This window comes from Hyaena hyaena, unplaced genomic scaffold, assembly GCF_003009895.1.
Source record: "Hyaena hyaena isolate Hyena2069 unplaced genomic scaffold, ASM300989v1 scaffold_115, whole genome shotgun sequence".
Lineage (NCBI taxonomy): Eukaryota > Metazoa > Chordata > Mammalia > Carnivora > Hyaenidae > Hyaena > Hyaena hyaena.
Window position 1 is genome coordinate 2,591,588 of NW_024080747.1, and position 23,229 is coordinate 2,614,816.

The following is a 23,229-nucleotide window of genomic DNA, read 5'->3' on the forward strand; positions in this document are numbered from 1 at the left end:
AATCGGTTAAGCAGCTGACTCTTGATTTCAGCTCAGCTCATGATGTCTGGGTTGGGCTCTGCGCTGACAGCGAAGAACCTACTAGGGATTTTCTGTCTCTCTCTCTCTCTCAAAATAAGTAAACATTTTTTTTAAAATGATGAGAAAAATAAGTGTAGCACAATGAGTTTTTCATGAAGTTAATTTTATTTATTTTAAAAGACTATCCTTTATTATAATAGTATTCCTTTCCTGGTTTTTAATGTTGAAATAAATCCTTCCCTTTATAAAACAATGGTGATGGCAGCCGGTAATTGTTTTAATGTGTGCTTAACGTTCTTAATTTAACAAATTAAAAGATAGCAAATGTATGTTTCTTTAGTCGTTTTTTTCCACTAGAGGACAGGTTTTACTTGTAGTGGAAATCCCAAAGCTGAAGACCCACTGTCCATAGTCTGCTTTCTCCATAGTCTCCATTCTCTGCTCCAAAAGTTGTTTTCCAGGAGGTGACTGAGTGAGATTACAGCTGAGAGAAAAGGATCGAATTGCAAACGTGCTTCTCAAGTCACAAAGTGACTTTTCAAGTTGTAAACTGCTTGATAGGAACACTGTTTCTTTTTTTAACTGAAAAGATGTTTCTGAATCGAAAAGACCAGTGCTTCTGAATAAACTGAGAAAGCATTTTCTTCATTTGCACAAAAAAGATCAAAGAGCCTGTCTTTCTCCTGGGCAATTCACTGTGATTTCACAATAATCATTTTCAGATTAATAAACCAGAGTCAGCCTTGCAGTTACCGGGCTTTTCTTTATTAGGAAATCTGAGGTTAGCTAGAACCCAGCTGCAGAACATAAGACAGACGAAAGACGGAAATGTGAGGCAATACTTAATCATTTCATTATGTGCAATTAACCATTTATTCACACTTCTTAAAAACAGAGGCCTGGGATGATGGTATCCGCAACAACAACAAAAAAGTGTAATTAAATGCCCCTCGGTTTGTCACCTTTGGTGAAATTTCATCATCGCAAACAATTTTATAATTCTTTGCAATTTCTTGTTTCCTCTCCATTTCCCCCCCCCACCTTGGGAATTCTTAGTTCGAAGCCCCAATCTAAATGGGGGATTTAAAAAAAAGTTATTTTTAGGGACAGAGAACAGTATTTTACACCTAAAAGGAAATAATGGATGTGGATATGGACTTAAGTTTCCACATCCATCAATATTTGTAAAGAGCACTGACTAGGCACTTATCTAAGGATAGAATTTCAACATAAATGTCAATACCAACCTTTAAATTTTCAAAACTACTTTTTGAAGAACAACAACCCAATTTTTGTGTTTTCTGAACAAAGAGTTCAAATATTCTTGATCTGACGAATTCATAAATATCCGGGTTTTTTTTTTTTTTTTTCTTTTGGTCGTTTTCGCCCTGTCGGGACATTTTTTTTTTTTTCTTAATTCTTCCAATCGCCTCTCCAGCGCTTTTGTTTAGTTCGCTTTATTGTTGAGTGAATGAACTATCTGGACCCAGTTCCAGCAGCCTGGTTGCCCTTGACTGTAGCCACGGATTCCAGGGTCCCCGGCTCCCCTGCAGGGACTGTCCTTTCCCGGCGGGAGACCCGGTCGCGCGGCACACACTAGCCGGGGCGGCTGCACGCGCGCCCGGAGGGGAGGCGGCGGCGCGGCCCGAGCGGTCCCCGCCGCGGCGCTCGGGGCTCCGGTTGGCCGGCAGCCTGGAGGCGGGCTGTGGGCGGACGACACCTCCGCAGCGGTGCCGAGCACAGCTACACCAGCCCAAGCACCGTAGGAGCGCGGAGCTGGCGGTCACCCGGCCGCAGCTCGCCGGGACCTGGGGTGCGGGAGGGAAGCTGCAGGGCGCCGGGCGAGCGCGCGGGGCGGAGCAGGGGCGGGGCCGGGGCAAGGATCCCACCTGACTTGGGGGCATCCCGGTAGAGGCGTGGCCCTGAGACCACGCGCGGTTTCTGGCGGGTTAAGAGGGGAAGCCGCTGCATTTCTCAGCCGTCGCCAACCCCCGCTTCTCCAGGCTCGAATTCAGCCTCCAAGCCGCGGCCGCCCGAAAGCCCACACCCCGAAGAAGAGCGTCTGCTCCTGGACATAGTTCTCCCGAGGGTGGTGGGGTTTGCTCAGGGCCGCACAGGCGTCGGGGACTGAGCCAGCCTGCAGGGAGAGGGCTGGAGAGGGGGCCAGAGAACCGCGCAGGGCGCGGGCAGCCGTCGGGGCTTGTGAGGCAGGGGCGCTGAGTTGGACTCCTCGATTCCGAGGCCCCTGACAGGTGACCGTAGCCTTAGCCGCAGCATCCCTTGGGGCGATTTCTTCCGTGCACACTGCTGATTCTGTTTCTCAGGATTACCCTCTTCCTCCCAGAAAGGCTGCACGTGCCCGCCCTGAGCGCTGAGCCCGCGGTCTCTGCTGAAAGCTGTACTAGAAAAGAAGGACTGGGTTCAGAGCTGTCTTCTGTCCCCGTGGCCCCCATGCTCTTGACATGGTTAACAGGACTAGCGGCTGGAATAGTCGTCCTGCATTTCTTGCAGAAACTCGTGTTGCCTTATTTCTGGGACGACTTCTGGTACCTGCTGAAGGTGGTACGCTATAGAATTTGGCTGGATATGTACGTGCTGAAAGGCGAGCTGTTCACTGTCCTGGATAAATTCCTGAGTCTTGCCAACAAGCAGCCCCAGAAGCCTTTCATCATCTATGAGGGAGACATCTACACCTATCAGGATGTGGACAAAAGGAGTAGCAGAGTGGCTCACGTCTTCCTGAACCATTCCTCGCTGAAAAGGGGGGACACCGTGGCTCTGCTGATGAGCAACGAGCCTGACTTCGTCCACGTGTGGTTCGGCCTGGCCAAGCTGGGCTGCGTGGTGGCCTTCCTCAGTTCCAACATTCGCTCCAACTCCCTTCTACATTGCATCCGCAGCTGTGAGCCCAGGGCCCTCGTGGTGGGTGCAGGTAAAAAGTCCCTCGGGGTGAGGTCTACTTGGGCGAGTCCTCTGTGCAAATGGCAACCCTGCCTGTCATCGGCCCCTGGCCCCTGTTGGTTAGAACAGTTCACAGCTAATACTTCTGGTGTGGGATGAAGTGTGCTTAGTATGGCCACAAAATACCTTTACAGTTCTGTGACTGCTACTCTAATATCCCTTGCTCGATTTCAATCACTTACTCTTTTGTAGATTAGTAAACACCAGGACAGGTTCAGAAAACTTTTCTGAAATCTCTGCTTCTCACTATTTTGAGAGAGGGGCACTTTTACGGTTATTGATATCTTACAGGAATGCAAGAACACAGAGAGGTAGAATTTGGTAAGTTCTAGTTTTGTCAGCTCTAACAGAATTATTTGATGAGTAGGAAAGTCACTTTGATTTCATTGTGGAACGCCTACCTGCCTCTAACAGCAACCGTATGAAGGTTGCCTATGTTTGAAGAACAAGTACGTTTCATGTGAATTGCATGAATTCTTATCTTCATTCTCCTCTTATTTTGACCTGCTTGCAAGCTGGGATTTGCCTGGCAAGGTTAGGTCACCATCTCGCAGCCAGTGGGTGGGCTCTTGGCAGACTCCTGGCTTCTTGCTCTGTCTTCCCTCACCCTCATCTCTGCATGTTTTTCTTTTTGTTTTAATTATGTTCTGGTCTTCTCTCCCTCCTCCCTTGACGTTAGGCTTTGGATACACACACTGACCCAGAACTGCAAAGAAAAGGTTTTGGTTGAGCACCTCATTAACAAAGAACCTAGGAAGTCGAGTTGCACGACCAAGTGGAATTGAATTACGACAAGTGATACTTACTTGGTATAATGTAATGAGTTTATGCATATTTTTCTGGCATAAAGATAGGAAGGTAGAGGATGAAGAGGTTCTGTGGCAAGGACCTTAGCGAAAGTATTTAAGTATTTTAGATTAATAGATGTATACTGACAACTCATACGGAATTTTTAGATTCACAGAGCAGTCTGGAAAAAATATCTGCTTGTATGCATAAGTGATCTTTAAGGTGAAGAACTTGACAAGTAACCCTTATCATACCGTAATTGCATATCACACAATAATGGGTTAGGGGATAAATAGTACAAACGTTAGTTACTCAAGACTTTGATTTCTGCTTGTTCCCATTGTCCTTCCAGCTCAACTTAGGACTTGATAAAGTAGCAAAATGTTCACTCTCAAGCACTTACTTTGTCTCGTTTGATCTAAAGGAGTAGAGAAACTAAATAGTCTGTGCATTTTTTGTTCATTTTTTTTCGTTCCATAGTCCTATCCCCTGAGGTTGAAAATCATTCCCTCACCTTGGAAAGAGGTTAACTAGCATGACGAACTTTCTCTGAACTGTGATCATAAGCAGTATAAATGAGTCACACAGAATTTTGATATCCTGGTGAACGGGAGCAAATGATAAATGTAAACGAAGCATTAAAAACAATATATCCTAGTTTTTTGGATATATTTTAACATTTTATTCCGTTGCCCATATTATTGCTCAGTCCAGTTAGATTGCGATATCCAAATGAGGTCATGGTTTCTAGAGCAAATAGAAATTAAATTGTGCTAAAATTTGATAAAGCCATAAATTGTTTTCACAAGAGCAAACGAAGAGGGCCAGAGTATCCCTGAAAAGGTTTCTGTAACCATGTTATTAAAGCCAACCTGAGAAACATCCTACAGCCAGTTTCCTGAGGGATTCCTCTCAAAGTGTATAGGGCTCGTTACCTTTCAACACAGAACATTCCATTTGCTCTTCGCTGAGTGCCTATCTAATTAGGACCAATTAATTTTGCAGTTTTACTTGTGCCAAAGTTTCGCTTTCCTTGCCAGTGACTTAATTGCGTTGTTTCCTTGTTTTTGATTTTAACACCAACAGTGAGTTTGGGTATAAAAAAGCCTGTTTGAGATGCTGAAATTTTAAGCCAACACCAGTCAGTTTGTTAGGGAGTAGATGGGTGGAGAAATCAACCTTAAATCTTAGTAACAGTTCTTTTTAGCATATCTAAAATACATAAGGTATGTAAGGTTGTCAGCTATGGGACAATTCTGTTTCATTTTATGACTAGATTCTTTAGTTCTTGTTAAGATGTGGCTTATATCACAAACACTTTTCTGTATTTGAAGTTCTTAGCCTGAAATATGAGAAATTCTGTTTTCTTGCCATCTTGAGTTAAATATATACATATGGTTTTTAGAGCCTTAAATGTTAGAGGTCTTAGAATCTCATGGAATGTTTCTAATCGAGATGTACCATTAAACTATTATATGCCCAGGGAAGTATATTGAGGTGGAAGGAGGAATCAGATGGTTTAGATGGAGATAAGCCAGGCAGATCTGGATTTCATACATGGTCTGTCACTTCTTAGCTGTGTAATGGAGGGTAAGATCATCAATTGTGCTGCCTCTCATTTTTTATTTAGTTACAAAATGGTGACAATACCATCTACTTCACAGTGTAATTCTGAGATTAAATGATAGAACTTTTGTAAAGTGACTAGCTGAATGCCTGGTATGTACTAGCTGAAGCCTTCGTGAATTGATGTTTTTTTTTTTTTTTTTTTTTTTTTTTATTTCTAGGAGAGAGAGAGAGACAGCGTGAGCAGGGGAGGGTCAGAGAGAGAGGGAGTCACAGACTGAAACAGGCTCCAGGCTCTGAGCTGACAGTCAACACAGAGCCCGACGCGGGGCTCAAACCCACGAACCGCGAGATCATGACCTAAGCAAAAGTCAGATGCTTAACCGACTAAGCCACCCAGGCGCCCCTAGCCTTCGTGAATTGAAATAATTGTTACTATTATTATCATTATTAAGTCATCTGAGGCTTTAAAAAAAAATTTTTTTTAAACGTTTGTTTAGTTTTGAGAGACACAGCATGAGGAGGGGAGGAGCAGAGAAAGAGAGACACAGAATCTGAAGCAGGCTCCAGGCTCTGGGCTTTCAGCACAGAGCCCAAGGAGGGGCTCGAACACACCAACCATGAGATCATGACCTGAGCCGAAGTAAGACCCTCAACCAACTGAGCCACCCAGGTGCCCTAGTTGAGGCTTTTAATAAGGAAACTTCTTTGGATATTGCTGTTAAAATCTAAAATGGTGTTAGCTCTGAGAAAGGCTAGTAAGTGGTTTGGCATAGGACCTCAAACATCTTACTTTGGTATATTTTAACAACACTTTATTTTCCAGAAGTTATCTAGAATCGATTTCAAACAGGTTTTATGGGTAGTCCAGATAATGTCTTATAATCCTGTCTCCAGGAACAAGTCAAAGGAAAAGATAGCAATGAATCTACCAGGCAAATTGTTACTGGCATTAACGAAAACATTAACAGTTGCCTTTAACTCAAGGCCAAATATGCAAAACATACTCCCAGTGATTCCGAGAGGCAGGGACCGAGAGTTATATATTGGAAACCGAGGGAAAGAAATTGAGTAAGGTGTCCATGTTGACGCAACTCAGGTTGCAGAGCTATCATTCGTTCCTGGTCTCCTATATAAGACAGCGCTGCACCGTAGAGCCTAATCGTTTCTTTCTTTTTTTTTTTTTTTTAATGTTTTATTTATTTTTGAGAGAGAGCACGAGCAGGGGAGGGTCAGAGGAGAGGGAGACACAGAATCCGAAATAGAGCCTAATCGTTTCTAAGAGCTGTCAGTCCCCTTGTGATATAACTAGGAAAACCTATGCATTCCAGTTATATAAAAATAGTAAAGTAAAGGTTGCCAATATTAAGACACCAGGTATTTCATACACAGATAACTAGAAACAATTTAAATGGTTTTATAACTTGTGTTTTTTTCCCTCCCAGTCTGAAGATTCAAAAATACTGACCAGGAAGTTTTCTGTGGGTAGCATGTGGTTTTGTGGAAGTGTCAAATGGCATTTCAGTTTTCCCTGGAACATTTCAGTGCTTCCTGAAAAATACCCTGCGATTAAACTTCGTCCTCTCCTCCCAATTATTTCAGCTTTGATATTAGTAATAGTGGCTGCTGCCAAGATTATCATATACATCTTTTTTTTTTTTAATTTTTTTTTTTAATGTTTTTATTTATTTCTAGGAGAGAGAGAGAGAGAGACAGCGTGAGCAGGGGAGGGTCAGAGAGAGAGGGAGTCACAGACTCTGAAACAGGCTCCAGGCTCTGAGCTGGCAGTCAGCACAGAGCCCGACGCGGGGCTCGAACCCACGAACCGCGAGATCATGACCCAAGCGAAAGTCGGACGCTTAACCGACTAAGCCACCCAGGCGCCCCAAGATTATCATATACATCTATATGCTTTTCTCTGTTTAGAATACATAGGAAAATGCTGGGGTGCTTGTATATCACTTTAGTTCTATTCTTTGACCTATTTAGTAATAATAATAATAATAATAATAATAATAATAATAAATTATCTTTCTTTTCTAAAGTACCTTGTAAATTACAAATTGTATATGTCTTATCTTAGGTGATCCTCACTCCAGCCATAGTACCCTTGTTTTAAAGATCAGGAAAGCAGAGTTCAGAGTGGGCAAGAGGTCCCCTCAAGCCCCCATAGGTAGGAGCAGCATATGACAGGAGCCTGCGTTTTCCGATGCAAAAGCCAGCTGGGCACACCTTCCTCCTCCTGCCCTGTTCATCCCCCACACCTCCCTCTTTCCTTTCCCTCCCCGCCCTCCCCTGCCCTCCCCGCCCCTCCCCTGCCCTACCCCTTTCTCGTCCTTCTCTCTCACTTCCCATCTGTCCACCTACTTTCTTTCAGTACCTTTTCCGCTCACCCATCCTGCCTCCCATGTACTCTGGCTGCTCACAGGGCCCAATGGAGAGGTGCAGTTCTCCTTGGTATTTTTGTCACTCTGGGAGGAGTAGACTCGAACGGGGATGTAAGCTCTTTGAGTTGAGGAAGTTTGTTTTGTTCACCCACCGCTAAATTCTCCAAATTTAGCACAAAGGAGATGTTCAGCAAATACTTATTGCCTAGATGAATGAATGGATGAACTAATGAAAAACTCCCAGGCACACATGCACACTCAGTAACTTGTTATTTACTTGCATAGCTTTGCTAAGAAGCTGTCCCTCTGCTGTCCGTCTGGTAGCTGATGGTGACAGTAGGTACATCAGCAGAATTACTTTGCTGTTTTACTTTATATTAATGTCGCTAAGTGTTAAGATCATGACTTCCCCCAAGGTATGAAGGTTTTTTGTTTTTTAAAGATTTTTTTTTAAATGTTTTATTTATAGGAGAGAGAGAGAGACAGCGTGAGCAGGGGAGGGTCAGAGAGAGAGGGAGTCACAGACTGAAACAGGCTCCAGGCTCTGAGCTGGCAGTTAGCACAGAGCCCAACTCGGGGCTCGAATCCATGAACCACGAGATCATGACCCAAGCGAAAGTCAGACGCTTAACCGACTAAGCCTCCCAGGCGCCCCCAAGGTATGAAGGAAGGTTTTTAGACACACTAAGCATCCCCAGCATTTCAGATTTACTTGCATGAGTGTGTTTTGTACTCTGTTCCTTGTGAATATACACAAATTATTATCAATGGATAACTAAAAAATACATATTAATATTACCCTGAACTCTGACTTTGGATTCAATAGTATTTTGTGTCTCAACACATTTGGAAGGGTTTTTTTCCCCAAGAAACAGCACCATAAACTTCAAGCAACACATGCAGGTTTGCCCAGTTGGTTTTCATGAACCGTTGCTTTCAGACTGTGCAGGGCAAATGTTCCTGTTAACAATCAGTTCTCATGCCATTCTCCCAGTGACCATCAGCCATAAAGATATCTGCTTTTCAAAGACCAAGAAGAAGAGGTAGGGGAAAAATAAAGACCTTTTAAGCTTTCCAGAAAGGAATATGTTTTCAGATAAGATCCATGGCTCATGTAAACTTTCATTATTTAATCTATGTGATATAATTATCTTCATGTATATCTGTTTTAATTTTTAGGGCATTGTAATATTTTTACTTATGTTTAGTAGAATGAATGGCTGTTTTGCATTTTTCTTTTCCATTTTAGAGTTGACAAAGATTACCTCCGTTCCAAAAGAAAATTAGGAAGGTTAAGTGGCTTCATGATTCATTAATTGAAAAAGACCATGTTCTAAGCACTGATGCATTTGTAGTTGTTTTTTTTTTTCTAATCATGGACACTCACTGGGGTTCTTACTTACAATATCTGTTGGACATATGTTTACTGTAAGGGGATGATATTTGAATACTGGCAGGAGTAAAAACTATTTAAAAGGAGATCATGCCTGCTTAGAGAAGTGGCAGAGTTAAATGGGAGAAATACCCATCTTGGAGCAGCCTAACCTGGGCTTGAAACCTAACTCTGATATTAACTGACTGCTGACACATAGCAGATGATCAGCGAGTATCATTGGGTCTTGTGTGAATTAAACCTAAAGAACGCAACAGAGTTCCTGGACCATAGTATCTATTCATTAAATCGTTGCTATAATTATTTTTAATTGCAGAGCAGCAGAGACATATATACAAACTCAGAGTCTCTTTCATTGCTGTGGGCAGAGGGCTGACAGGAGGGAGATTCGGGCACATGGCACGCGGCCCATGTGAACTGGGTTTAAGCAGCTCTTCTGTCCTCCCCAGGAGCGTTGCAGCCATATCTGTTTCCCAGTCCTCAGCAACCAGGGCTGGAAGAGTGTCAGACACAACTCAGGAGCCAGATTGGTTAGTTCTTCTGTGGCCAAGAAAAAAGAGGATTCTTCCATTTATAACCAAAAAGGACTGTGCAAAAGAACTCTGATGGGGTCCAAAATGTGTAGAAATACCACCTCAGAATTGCCTTTTTATCAGTTTCTCATTTACTTACTGATTCGTCTGGGTCTAGAGAGTTTTTCTATGCATTTACTAGGTTTTACTACTTTGTCATTGAAAAATAGTAAGCCGCATACACCGTGGCATTGTGGTCCCATTCGAGTGATAATCATTCACTGGCAATGGGAGATGTGCTAGAAAGAAAGTCAAATGAAGTGTTCTACTTTTGTTCACAATTTTACCCATAAGAGATATGATGTCTGTTCCTCAAAATGGGTGGAAATGGCCAAAAGTGAAAACACATAACCCCCCTTATAAACTCACTCGCATATGTTCAGGGCAGCTAATAAAATCATTTCAGGGAAGAATATGTTATCACAATGGAAAGTTTTGTGCTTCTGTGCCCTTCCTAGGCTTATTATGATAATTAACAAACTAATATTTGTTAGCATATCAACTAAATATCAGCTTCTTAGAAACCAGAGCCTGCCCCTACTTTCTATGAAAAACCTGTTCTAAGCTGCTGAAAAGCTATTCTAAGTAGCAGGATGGTAGTTACAAATCTGCAGTGAGGTCTATAATTTCACTTTGGTTTCTGTGTGATTCTTGGTTTGTGGTGGGGGAAGCTCAATATAATTGTTTGTAGTTGAATTTCATATAAGTTTTCTTCTTACCTAAGAGTTCAAGTGTTTGCCAATGTATTAAGGGCCACAAGCTATTCCTTTGCAAACCCTTTAATACATAATTGATGCTAATGGCATAGTAGAATGATATATTAAATTTTACTCATTGCATTTGTAGTGTCATAAATAGGAGTGGGAGACTTGATGTAGAAACAAATTTATTGGTACAAAAAGTGCTGAAGGATCATAAACAGAGATCACAACTTACCTGTTTTTATGCTTGCAGCACCACCTAATGAAATGCCTTGCGTAATTGAGAAATAATATGTGTTTTTTTAAGTTTACTTATTTATTTTGAGAGAGAGGAGAGAGTATGCATGCACACAAGCAGGGGAGGGACAGAGAGAGAGAAAGAGAGAAATTGTAAGCAGGCTCCGAGCTGTCAGCTCAGCTCCTGACATGGAGCTCAAACTCATGAGCCATGAGATCACAACCAGGGCTTGAACTGTGAGACCAGTCAGGATTTGAACTTATGAATCATGAGATCATGACCTGAGCTGATGGAGTCAAGAGTCAAATGTTTAACCAATGGAGCCACCCAGGTGCTTCAATAATATGTGCTTTTAAAAGAACCATTTCTTTGAAAGCCTTCTCCATGACAGCCTTGTTCTGTAATGTCAACTTAGTTAAAGGTCATAGAATATTCAGCTGTCTCACTTCTTATGGTAGTTTTCTGTCAAAACCTGCTTCCAGAGTTGATCCCATGAGCAGAGCTCAGCTCGGTAAACAGTTCTCTATCCAGTACCTCCAGTGCGTGTGCCAGGCACAGTCCACTCAAGTATGGATTACGGTACATATCATTCCTTTAAGATGTTACAGTTCTCTGGGTCTCAATGGTAGTACCCTTCACTAAAGAGTAAATCTTCATGAAACACAGCCAAGTTTACTTGAGGCATTTAAAGAAATGCTCTTTTGTGTCAGGACTTAAGATTTAGAATTTACAATTCAAAATTACACTGAAACTTTTTGTTTTGTTAAGATAAATTGGCCATGATAAATAAAATAATACTTTTATCTTCTGCAAGACTGCAAATTTTTACTTCAGTTTTCACTATCCTCACCCACATTTTCCACTACTCCTGAGGAAATAATTTGTTTGATCAGAGTTCTGTGGAATTCTAAGTGTTTCAGCTAAATCAGTTTAATTTTAGTATATGGAGGGAATTAAATTGTATTTCCTCTAATTCTTAGGAATCTACTCACTTCCTTTTTTTGGAAAAATCTGACTCTTTGACAACTTTGAGTGTTTATTTTTTTATTTTCTATATATATATATTTTAAAGTCTGTTTATTTATTTTGAGAGAGCAGGGGAGGGGCAGAGAAAGAAAGAGAGAGAGAATCCTAAGCAGGCTCTGCACAGGCACCACGAAGCCAGAGTCTGGGCTGTAACCCCGTGAACCATGAGATCATGACTCGAGCTGAAATCAAAAGTCCATTACTTAACCAAGTGAACAAGTCAGGTGCCTCTGAGTATTTCTTTAGGCTCTACAATTCCAACAAAGATTTGGGGCCAGAGCTTGTCATATTGTAACTTTCTTTGCACTTATTTTGCTTATTTAGACATATATATCATTACGAACATATAAAAGTTTGTATTGTTAATTTACAAGTCCCCATGAGCGATTTGAAATTAAGATAATGAAATGAGTCCATTCAGAGACTTGTACTTATACATTCAAAATGTGAGAAAGAGTTCTTAAAATAAAAGGAAAGGAAAATAGAAAGTCTAGATCATTTGCTTGTCCTATTTTTTCATTTATTTATGGCTTGTTCTTCCCCCAGCATTCCTTGTGATTTTTCACTTCTTCTTACCAAAGCAACTTGCAGTGTGCTGTGTATGCTCCATGGAACTCTGGACTCCTACAGTTTATTTTATTTGGATTTGTTATAGGAATGAAAATTAATACAAAGTAGTTTAAGTCCCAGTCTGGCTTCCTTCCGCCTGCCTATGAATTCCTTGTCATTTTCTGTGTTTCCCTTGTTTTATTGCAGGTTTTACTTGTGAGCTACCTGGTCCCATCTGGCATATTTCTCTTGTTGTTTCTTTGTGATCGATTTGAATGATATGGTTTGAGGAAGTAAATCATGAGTTTTTTCTCAAATGTGTTAGATTAGGGTAGAATTAAATAGTGGCTGACAGATTGCTTTTTGAGGTAACCAGAAACTGATTGACATTTCCAAAAAAGTGTGGAATGCAGCACCCTGAGTTCAGCTTCAAATACATCTTGTAATTACTTTTAAAGTTTTGTTTAAAAATTAGAAAAAAAATATAATTGTGTGGATGGAAATATTCATATCTACATGTACTTGAGCATTCTTACCAGGGTATATTTAATATTTAATAACATTATTTTTAATGTTTATTAATTTGGGGGTGAGAGGAGCAGAGAGAGAGAGAGCGCAAGAGAGAGAGAGAGAGAAAGAGAGAGAGAGAACCCATGCAGACTCCATGCTCAGTGCAGAGCCCAAGGTGGATTTCAATCTCATAAACTGTGAGATCATGATCTGAGCCAAATCCAAGTGTTGAATGTTCAACCTACGGAGCCACACAGCACCATGAATATTTTCTTTTATAATTGATTTTTTTAATGAGGTAGTATATAGATTTTAGAGATTATCAGACAACCCTCTGGAGGTGGGGTCAAGATGGTGGAACAGCATGGAAGGTTTGTGTGTGTGTCTCTCATCCCTGAAATGCAACCAGGTCAACACTAAAACATCTTGCACACCTAGAAAACTGATTAGAGGATTAACACAACAATCTGCACAATCTCCACCACAGAACTCAGCAGGTACTCGGCATAGAGAAGTGAACTGGGAGAGAGAGAAGCCGCGGAGGGCAGGGAGCTCTTTTTGCTTGTGAAGAAAGGATAGAGACATGGGGAAAGTATGGGTAAAGCACCACCCCCGAAAGTAGCTGAAAAGAAAGTGGAAGAGTGCAAACATCTGCAAGAGACTGAACACAAAAGGGAAAAAAGAGAACAGGAGTTTAAATTCCATTAAGATTTTATAAACAGGAGGAGCACAGAGTCTGAAACTCCACAGCTCAATACCTGGTTGCACTCTGGTGGGAAGGGCAAATCCCCAGGAGCAGAGAGCAAGCTCCAAGGGGCCCTCAGGCCACACAGGGAGTAGTGGTTTCGCTGCTGGGAGGACATTTGGTAGAGGCTGTGCAGTCTCCACACAGGCAAAGGAGAACCCAAAGAACACCACATTATCTGGTGCTGGAACAAGGACATTAAGGGTAAAGCCTGGTGCCACATGTGTGTGGTGATTTACCATAATCCCTGAAACGCTGTTGCTACATAACTGCACGAACTTTTTCTGGGTCTGGCACCCAGCCATAGTTTCTAGGGATTGGGAGCAGCATGGTCCTGCTAACGTTTCTGGGAGTGGGCTGGTACCCCGCCATTGCTCAGTAAGACCCTCCCTCAGAGGGTCTGAGCAAGTCAAGGCCACTGTCCCTCAGAAGTGAGGGGTTTAGGAAGCATAGCTCCATCTGAGATAAAACTCAGGAAGGAGGTGCCACCTGGCAGCCTGACGGCTTGGTCACAGGCAGTGTAGAAGGAGAGAGTGGACGGAAGCCGGAGTAAAAGGAGGGGTACTTGATTGCCGGTTGGGGAGAGCACAGAGTTCTGAAACTAGAGACTGGGTGGGTGGGTGATGCCATTTTCACTGGTGCATGTGCATACACATCTACCCATGCCACAGCAATCCACCGCAGTAAGCCAAGCAGCACCATCTAGTGGACAAGAGAGCTGTTACACTAAGCCCTGCCCAACTGGGCTAACCACACTTCAGGACCACCACAAGTTTCTCTGCCTGCGAAGTTTAGAGACTACAAAGTGCTTCATAGTTTGACTTCTAGGGGAAACCAAATGTAATTTCAATCGTATTTCATTCTGTCTGCTGGTCCATCTACTCATTGTTTTTCTTTTTCTTTTCTTATTCTTAAATACAGAAAGGGAAAACATTTATTTTTATTTTCCAATTAAGATTTTTCTTTTATTTTTTCTACTGTATTTTTTACATTTGTGTAAAGTTTTAAAATTCTATTTTACTTTCATTGTTTAATTTTTTCTACTTTACTGAATTCATTTTTTTCAAATTTTCAAATGTTTTCCTTTTTTCCCCTCTTTTTTCCTCTTTTTATTTTTCCTTTTTTCTCTAATCTCTCAAACTTCTCTCAACACCAGACCAAAATATACCTAGGCTCTAGTACGTTTTATTTTATTTTTTTGTGTTCTTTTTAATTAAACATTTTTTTTACTTTATTAATTCCTTTTCTAACTTCAAATGATGAAATGAAGGAATTAACCTCAAAAGAAGGAACAGGAAGAAATGACAGCCAGGGACCTAATCAATCCAGATACAAGCACGATGTCTGAACCAGAATTTGGAATCACAATAGTAAGATTACTACCTGGGGTAGAAAATAGATTAGAATCCTTTTCTGTGTAGATTAAAGAAGTAAAACCTACTCAGTATGAAATTTAAAAATTCTATAACTGAGCTGCAGTCTTGAATGGATGCCACAGTGGGAAGGATAGATGAAGCAGACCAGGGAGTCAGTGATATAGAGAACAAATTTATGGAGAATAATGAAGCAGAAAAAAAGATGGAAACTACGGTAAAAGAGCCTGATATAAGAATTGGAGAATTTAGTGACTTATTAAAAAGGAATAACATCTGAATCATAGAGGTCCCAAAAAATGAAGAGACAGCAAAAGGAGTAGAAGGCTTCTGTGAGCAAGTCATATTGTAAAACTTTCCTAACCTGGGGAAAGACACAGACATCAAAATCCAGGAGGCACAGAGAACACCTATTAGATTCAACAAAAAACAACCATTAGCAAGGCATATCATAGTCAAATACTCAAAGAAAGAATCATGAAACCAGCAAGGGAAAAAAGTCCTTAAGACTTTGCGGCAGACCTGTGCACAGAAACTTGGCAGGCCAGAAAGGAGTTGCAGGATATATTCAGTGTACTGAATCAGAAAAATATGCAGCCAAGAATTCTTTATCCAGAAAGGTTGTCATTCAGAAAAGGTGGAGAGATCAAGAAGTTTCCCAACAAACAAAAATTAAAGGAGTTTGTGACAACTAAACCAAGCCTGCAAGAAATTTTAAGGGGGACTCTCTGAGGGGAGAAAAGGGAAAAAAAATCAACAAAGACTAGAAAGGACCAGAGAACACAACCAGTAACTCCACCTCTACAGGCAACATAATGGCAATAAATCATATCTTTCAGTACTCACTCTAAAGGTCAATGGACTAAATGCACCAATCAAAAGACATAAGGTAACACAGTGGATAAGAACACAAGATCCATCTATATGCTGTTTACAAGAGACCCATTTTAGACCTAAAGACACCTTCAGATTGAGAGTAAGGGAATGGAGAACCATCTATCATGCTAATGGTCCCCAAAAGAAAACGATACTTAGACAATCTAGATTTTAAAAGAAAGACTATAGCCAGAGATGAAGAAGGACATTCTATCATACTTAACAGGTCTATCCACCAAGATCTAAAAATTGTTAACATTTATGCTCCAAATGTGGAAGCACCTAAATGTATAAATCACAAACATAAGCTCATTGATGATAATACCATAATAGTACAGGACTTCAACACCCTACTAGCAGCAATGGAAAGATAATCTAAACAGAAAATCAACAAGGAAACAATGGCTCTGAATGACACATTGGACCAGATGGACTTAATAGATAAATTCAGAATATTTCATCCTAAAGTAGCAGAATATATATTCTTCTTGAGTGCACGTGGAATTTTCTCCAGAATACATCACAGCCCTCAACAAGTACAAAAAGACTGAGATCATACTGTGTATATTTTCAGACCATAATGCTATGAAGAATTTTTTATTACTAATTCAATTTCTTTGCTGGTTATGGGTTTGTTCAAATTTTCTATCTCTTCTTGTTACTTATACCATACACAAAAATAAACTGAAAATGGAGGAAAGACCTAAATGCAAGACAGGAAGCCATCAAAATCCTCGAGGAGAAAGCTGATAAAAACCCCTTTGACCTAAGCCTCAACAATATCTTACTCATTTCCAGAAACAAGGGAAACAAAAGCAAAAATGAACTATTGGGACCTCATCAAGATAAAAAGCTTCTGCACAACGAAGGAAACAATCAGCAAAACTAAAAGGCAACTGATGGAATGGGAGAAGACATTTGTAAATGACATAGCAAATAAAGGGTTAGTATCCAAAATCTATACAGAACTTATCAAACTCAACACCCAGAAACCAAATAATCCAGTGGAGAAATGAGTAAAAGATGAATAGACCCTCCTTCAAAGAAGACACCCAGATAGCTAACAGACACTTGAAAAAATGCTCAACATCACTCATCCTCAGGGAAATACAAATCAAAACCACAATGAGATACCACTTCACACCCATCAGAATGACTAGCATTAACAACTCAGGCAAACACAGATGTTGGTGAGGATGCAGAGAAAGAGGATCTCTTTTGCACTGCTTGTGGGAATGCAAACTGGTGCAGCCATTCTGGAAAACTGTATGGAGGTTCTTCAAAAATTAAAAACAGAACTACCCTACAACCCAGAAGTGCACTACTAGGCATATATCCACAGGATACAGGTGTACTGTTTCAAAGGGGCACATGCATCCCAGTGTTTATAGCAGTGCTATCGACAATAGCCAAAGTTTGAAAAGGGCCAAATGTCCATCAATGGATAAATGGATAAAGAAGATGTGGTGTATATATACAATGGAGTATTGCTTGTCAGTCAAAAAGAATGAAATCTTGCCATTTGCAACTACGTGAATGGAACTAGAGGGTATCACGCTAAGTAAAATTTGTCAGAGAAAGACAAATATCATATGACTTCAATTATATGAATAATAATATAATATGTATAAAACAGATGAACATAAGGGAAAGGAAGCAAAAATAATATAAAATCAGGGAGGAGAACAAACCATAAAAGACTCTTAAATACAGAGAACAGAGGGTTGCTTGAGTGGTTGTGGGAGGGGAGATGGGCTAAATGGGTAAGGGGCTTTAAGGAATCTATTCTTGAAATCGTTGTTGCACTATATGCTAACTAACTCGGATATAAATTCAAAAATTAATTAATTAATTTTTTTAAAAAAGGATAACAATTCTGTCCACCAACTTGTGACCTTGGTGTATTAATTTCCCAGGGCTGCTAAAATAAAGTATCACACACCAGGTTGCTGAAAACAACAGAAATTTATTTTCTCAGAGTTCTGGGGCTAGAAGTCCAAAATAAAACTGTTGGAGGGCCCAGCTCTCTCTAAAGAGTCTAAGAAAAAAATCTTCCCTTGACTCATCCTAGCTTTTGGTGGTTGTTGATAATTTTGGCATTCCTTGCATTAACTCTACAGACTAGTGGGGTATTAGTTTTTCATATCTTCAATGACAATAATGTAGATTTTAAGATAAATGAATGTAGCCCTCAGAAATCCCTTATATCTCAGGCAACTGAGACATTTTATAGGAATACCAAACTAAAATCGGAGCACCTTGTGGAATGGGAAAGTCAAACTTCACTGATAGAGATCCATATTAAAGTAGGAAGTGTTAAATTTTAAAAGAATTTAAAATACATTATAACTGTGTCTCTACTCTGGAAAAAAAGAGAAGGCCTCCTCACTGGCTTCTACAAAGACTCTCCAAGAATGAGATGCCCTGCTTGCTTTATATCCTACAGTGTGCTGGGTGCCTTACTAAATATTTCCTCCTCAGGGACTCATGCCCATCTTCTGTCGTGCTTTTTCTCTACCTACTTCTCCCCCTGAGCAGATGACATTTTCGTCTACATTAATGACCAGATTAAGAAGGTTTGGTTCAGTCTCCCAAATTAACGTAACATAGCCTCTCCTCTCCAGGTGTTTTGTCGTTCCCTATATGGTAGATGCCTCTTGGGAGAGGTGTCCTGTTCTCCTGTCTGAAACCTTTATTGCAACCCAGATTCTTTGTCTTATGAGACTCTCAAGATCTTCAGGCCTGAGCACACCAGTGTTTCAGGCTTTTCTACTCCTCAGCCTCCCTTTTTGCTTGGCCTTGGGTCCCACTGCTGCTGACGGAGGGTGCTGCTGTCATCAGCCTGCTCCTACCTGCCACTGTTGCTCCTTGCTGGGAACTGAGGATCTTACTGCCTTTTCTGGATGGGGTTCATTTCCTCCTTTTGCTTTCAAAGACTTTCACTTTTAAAATGTTTTATTTTTTGAGAGGGAGAGTGCAAGCAAAGGAGGGGCAGAGAGGGATGGGGACAGAGGATCCACAGTGCACTCAGCACTGACAGGCTCACAGCAGTGAGCCCTGTGCAGGGCTTGAACTCATGAACCGTGAGATCACAGCCTGAGCCAAAGTTGGATGCTCAACCGACCAAGCCACCCAGATGACCCAAAACTGATTTTTCATTATCCTGATCCGGAGAGAAGCACATCTCTAAATTTCCTTAACTTAATTTTCGACTCTGAAAAGGTCTCTAAATCACAGTGATCTTGATACCAGAAGGGTCCGGCGAATCTCCTGGATGTATTGCCTTATGGTAGAATTAAACAGTGACAGACAGTTTTGGGGGGAATAATGAGCTACTGAGATGTATTTCAAGGAAAACGTTTACTGTAGTGTCCTGAGTGTGGATTTAAAGCAGGGTATAAAAACAGAGTTCCATCTAAAAACTGGAAAAAAGCATAATCTGAACAATGGTGTCTCTGAAATTCAATTTGAATCAGCCTATTTGAACTTATTAAGTCAGATGATAACCAGATTTCCCTTTCATCTGGTCCTATTGAATCAGAATCATAAAATGGCTATGATATTAGTTGTCCTAATGGAAAGGAAGTCAGTGTTATATTTACTTATCATCCCTGTTCCAACAGAGAAAAGAAAACACAGGTTAATGGTTGCGATTTATGGTTTATTTATGTATTCGTAAACCTTTGGTTTTTAGATTTGCTTGGAACTGTCGAAGACATCCTTCCGAGTCTCCCAGGAGGTATCAGTGTTTGGGCAATGAGTGATTCTGCTCCACGAGGCATGATTTCACTCAAAGAAAAACTGAGCATGGCATCCGACAAGCCAGTGCCACGCTGCCACCATGCCACGTCGAGCCTCAAGTCTGCTCATCTTTACATCTTTACCTCTGGAACCACAGGTATGATCCATTTGTCCTTGAGAATTAAAAAGAAAGCAACATATTTGCAAAGTAACGGCAGTCACCTTGGGTATTCCGCAAACATCTGAGAAAGCATCCAAGAAGTCCTGAGGCTCTTAGATCTTAGAAGCCTTAAGCCTGGATGAAAAAAGCTAATTGCTCTAATTGCAACGTGGCAAATCACCATGTTCACTTGGCCACTGTCTCATTTAGAAAGATTTTATTTAAGCTCAATTCAGTGAAGGACACTGGCATGTCCGAAGCCTTTGACCCAGTGCAGTTGCTTAGAGTGTGAAATTTGACCAACTTCTTCGGCCAGATAACTACGAGCTTCTCTGTTCCCTAAGATTCCTGATACATAAAAGGAAGAGATTAGCTGAAGTCGTTTCTAATTATCTTCCTGGATTCCAAATCCATTAGTCTTTTTTGAAATGGTCTTCTGTATTCTGTTGTACCATGTTAAATCCTAAACACAATCCAGCTATAGCTGTAATTTAAGCACCTGTAGCTGGCTCTCCCAGTTTTTCCTTAGGGTGATCAGAACATGTGACAAACAGGAAGTCTTGGAAGTCCTGCAGGTTTGGGAGAAGATACAAAATAGGATCATTCACCCCTTTTGGGGGGTGGGGGGATGTAAAATAACAACACACCAAAATAAAAAGAATAATTAAACTGCCTAAAAATTTAAAAAAATGTTAATCTCAATTGATTCTTAGGAAAAGTTGAATGGCATTTATGGTAGGCTAAATACGCTTTTGTAGTTAGTGTGAAGATGATTGGAGGTTTGAAGTAAGCACATTAAAAATATTGTCTCTTATTTCCTAAGCACAGGCAGTATTGCAAGCAAACTACTATTAAATAAAAAGTTTTCTTACTTTTTTTTTCCATTTCCTCTTCTGTGTGTGTGCAGGCGCGCACGCACGCCTGTCTGTGTCTCTCTCTCTCTCTCTTTTTTTTTTTTTTTTTTTTACTGTTTGGAGGCTAACAATGATCTCTTTTAGACTGGAGAGTAGACTGTGCTTTTGACTTCATTTAGAACGGTCTTGATACATGAACTGGAAAAGGCTAATGTATATCAAGTTGTCGGCATACATTCAGTCTGACTTTGGACTTTAAAAGAGACAATAACATTTCAGAAATGATAGGCTTTAAAAACTTCTTCAGAAGGTACTTAACCAATCTATCTGTATGGCTCTTTTCTTGCTAAAAATATAAAGTGACTGGTCTTCCAAATAATCTTCGCCACTCCCCCCAGCCCCAAAGAGAACATGCCAAAGCCACTAGTAACAACTTTTTGTTTTTCAAGATTGAAACCAGATTGTTTAATGCATTTGTATGACAGCCTGAAAGCAAAAGCACTACAATTTTGATTTTGTTTGATAATTATTTGTGTTAAAGTTATAGTGAAGAGATAAAAAAATCTAATGGTTTTAGAAATTTTAGAGAAAAGCACCCTGCAACCCCCCCCAACAATTTCTCCTTCCCCAAACCAAATACAGTCAGTATTTTAGATCTTCTTTTTAGAATCACCTCTGTTTCTCTAAACAGAATAAGTATCTTACTGGATATTTAGTAGATTCTTTAAAAAAAATTTTTTAATGTTTTATTTATTTCTGAGAGAGAGAGAGAGAGAGAGAGAGAGACAGTATGAGCAGGGGAGGGTCAGAGAGAGAGGGAGACACAGAATCCAAAGCAAGCTTCAGGCTCTGACCTGTCAGCACAAAGCCCAATGCGGGGCTTGAACCCAGGAACCGTGAGATCATGACCGAAGCCGAAGTCGGATGCTCAACCGGCTGAGCCACCCAGGTGCCCCTAGTAGATTCTTAACGGAAAAGTATCTCCTGATTTTCCATGATGGAAATGAGGATTTGCCTTCTGTCACCAACCACTCTTCCTCTCCACTCATTTTTTTCTCTCTGGTGCAGAAACTTTCTTTCCCCAACATCCCACTAATCATGTGTGATAATTAATTTTGACAGGATTGGGGGCGCCTGGGTGGCTTAGTCGGTTAAGCGTCCGACTTTCGCTTAGGTCATGATCTCGTGGTTCGTGGGTTCGAGCCCCGCGTCGGGCTCTGTGCTGAGTGCCAGCTCAGAGCCTGGAGCCTGTTTCAGTCTGTGACCCCCTCTCTCTCTGACCCTCCCCTGCTCACGCTGTCTCTCTCTCTCTCTCCTAGAAATAAATAAAAATATTTAAAAAAAATTTTTTTGACAGGATTGGTCTCTACCTCTTGCTGTCTCTGACCATCTGGGCTTATTTTTCACCATTGTCCTGGGAATTCCTTTCAGTTCTTTTTTCTTTCTTTCTTTCTTTTTTTTACTGGCCCCCTCAATTCCTAGATCCTAAATTGGTTTCTTTGGTTTGTTTTTAATTTTCTTGCTGCCCTGCTTTCAGTAGCTGTCTGCTAAGGAGTATTTAGGAGATGAATTGTTAAGTCCTCACATCCAGAAATGTCCTTTTTCTACCCTTCTATTTATCCGTGTCATATCCTAGGTTGGAAACATTTCTGTGCCAGGATTAGAGGACATGGCACCATCTTCTGACTTCCAGGACACACAATGAGACATCATTTCCTTTCTGATTTCTTTGACTCTACACCCAAGCTGGTCTTGTTTTCCTTTTGGGGGGAATTTTTATTATCTTCTGTGAAGCGTCAGTAATCTCTAAGCTGGTGATGACTTCTACTGGGCCTGGTCTTATTTATACATTTTTCCTGGGAAATTTGTAGGCCTTTTCTGTCTGGAGACTCATGTCTTACAAGTCTAGGTACTTGGAAATTAAATGAAAAACGAAGTTCTCCATCCCTTTCTCTTTCCCTTTTTATTGCTATCCTTTCTGCCCATTTCTTCCTTATATTATATTTGTTTGTTTATTCTTTTGTCTTTGAAACTAACTTTTTAAAGTTGGTCCTCCTGGGCTGACTTATTAATTTTCTAATCTTTTTATCCCATTTTCCTTCTCTTACTTTTCATGTACTTCTTGAGAGATTTATCTTCTATACCTCTGTTCTCTGAAAATGCCTCTTTTTGTACCATGTTATTTTGTATTGTTATTTATTATCTCATATCTCTCAGAATATTAGCAATAATTTTTTTGAAAATTTCTCCTCTTTGCCTTGTCTCTATTTTTGCCAATATCTGTTATCTTTTAGTTTATTTTGGCCTCTGTCCTTTACCCTAGAGGATTTCATTAAATATCGACTTCATACACAGAAACACACATGAAGCTCCCCAAAACAAATCCTGAACTACAGGCTCCGTGTGCCTGAGTGGAATTTGTGGACTGATTGGTTTCATTGTAAAGGACATTTTGTCATGGGATTCATGACTGTCAGTGTATTTCAGTTTTTATTTGTGGACAATTCAGATTCCTCAGACAGGAATCTAAAAGTGTGAAGTGAGTCAAATGTGAAAGGGAGTTGAAGGAAAAAGCAGACTTTGTTTTATTCCCCTGTTTGCTCAATATTTCTTCTTCCTGGGGTTTCTGGAGGCTTCTCTTTTCCAGAGGATAAATGTCATAAGTTCTACCAGAATAGTGGAAGCAATCTTGGGCTGTACTGTTGTATTATCTTTTGAATTGTAAAACAGATATCAAGAAGCATTAATTGACATTCTCTGAAAATTG

At 40.6% G+C, this 23,229-nt stretch overlaps 1 protein-coding gene across 1 annotated transcript in view; it reads left to right on the top strand.

The window, feature by feature from the left end:
- The first annotated feature begins 2,472 nt into the window (after positions 1-2,472).
- The window catches only part of SLC27A6 (solute carrier family 27 member 6), a 73,138-nt gene continuing 52,381 nt past the window's right edge, over positions 2,473-23,229 (top strand). Inside the window, exons 1-2 of the mRNA XM_039236700.1 lie at positions 2,473-2,953; positions 19,402-19,605. Of these exons, the coding sequence (XP_039092631.1) occupies positions 2,473-2,953; positions 19,402-19,605 (685 nt within the window). The remainder of the gene's footprint in view (positions 2,954-19,401; positions 19,606-23,229) is intronic.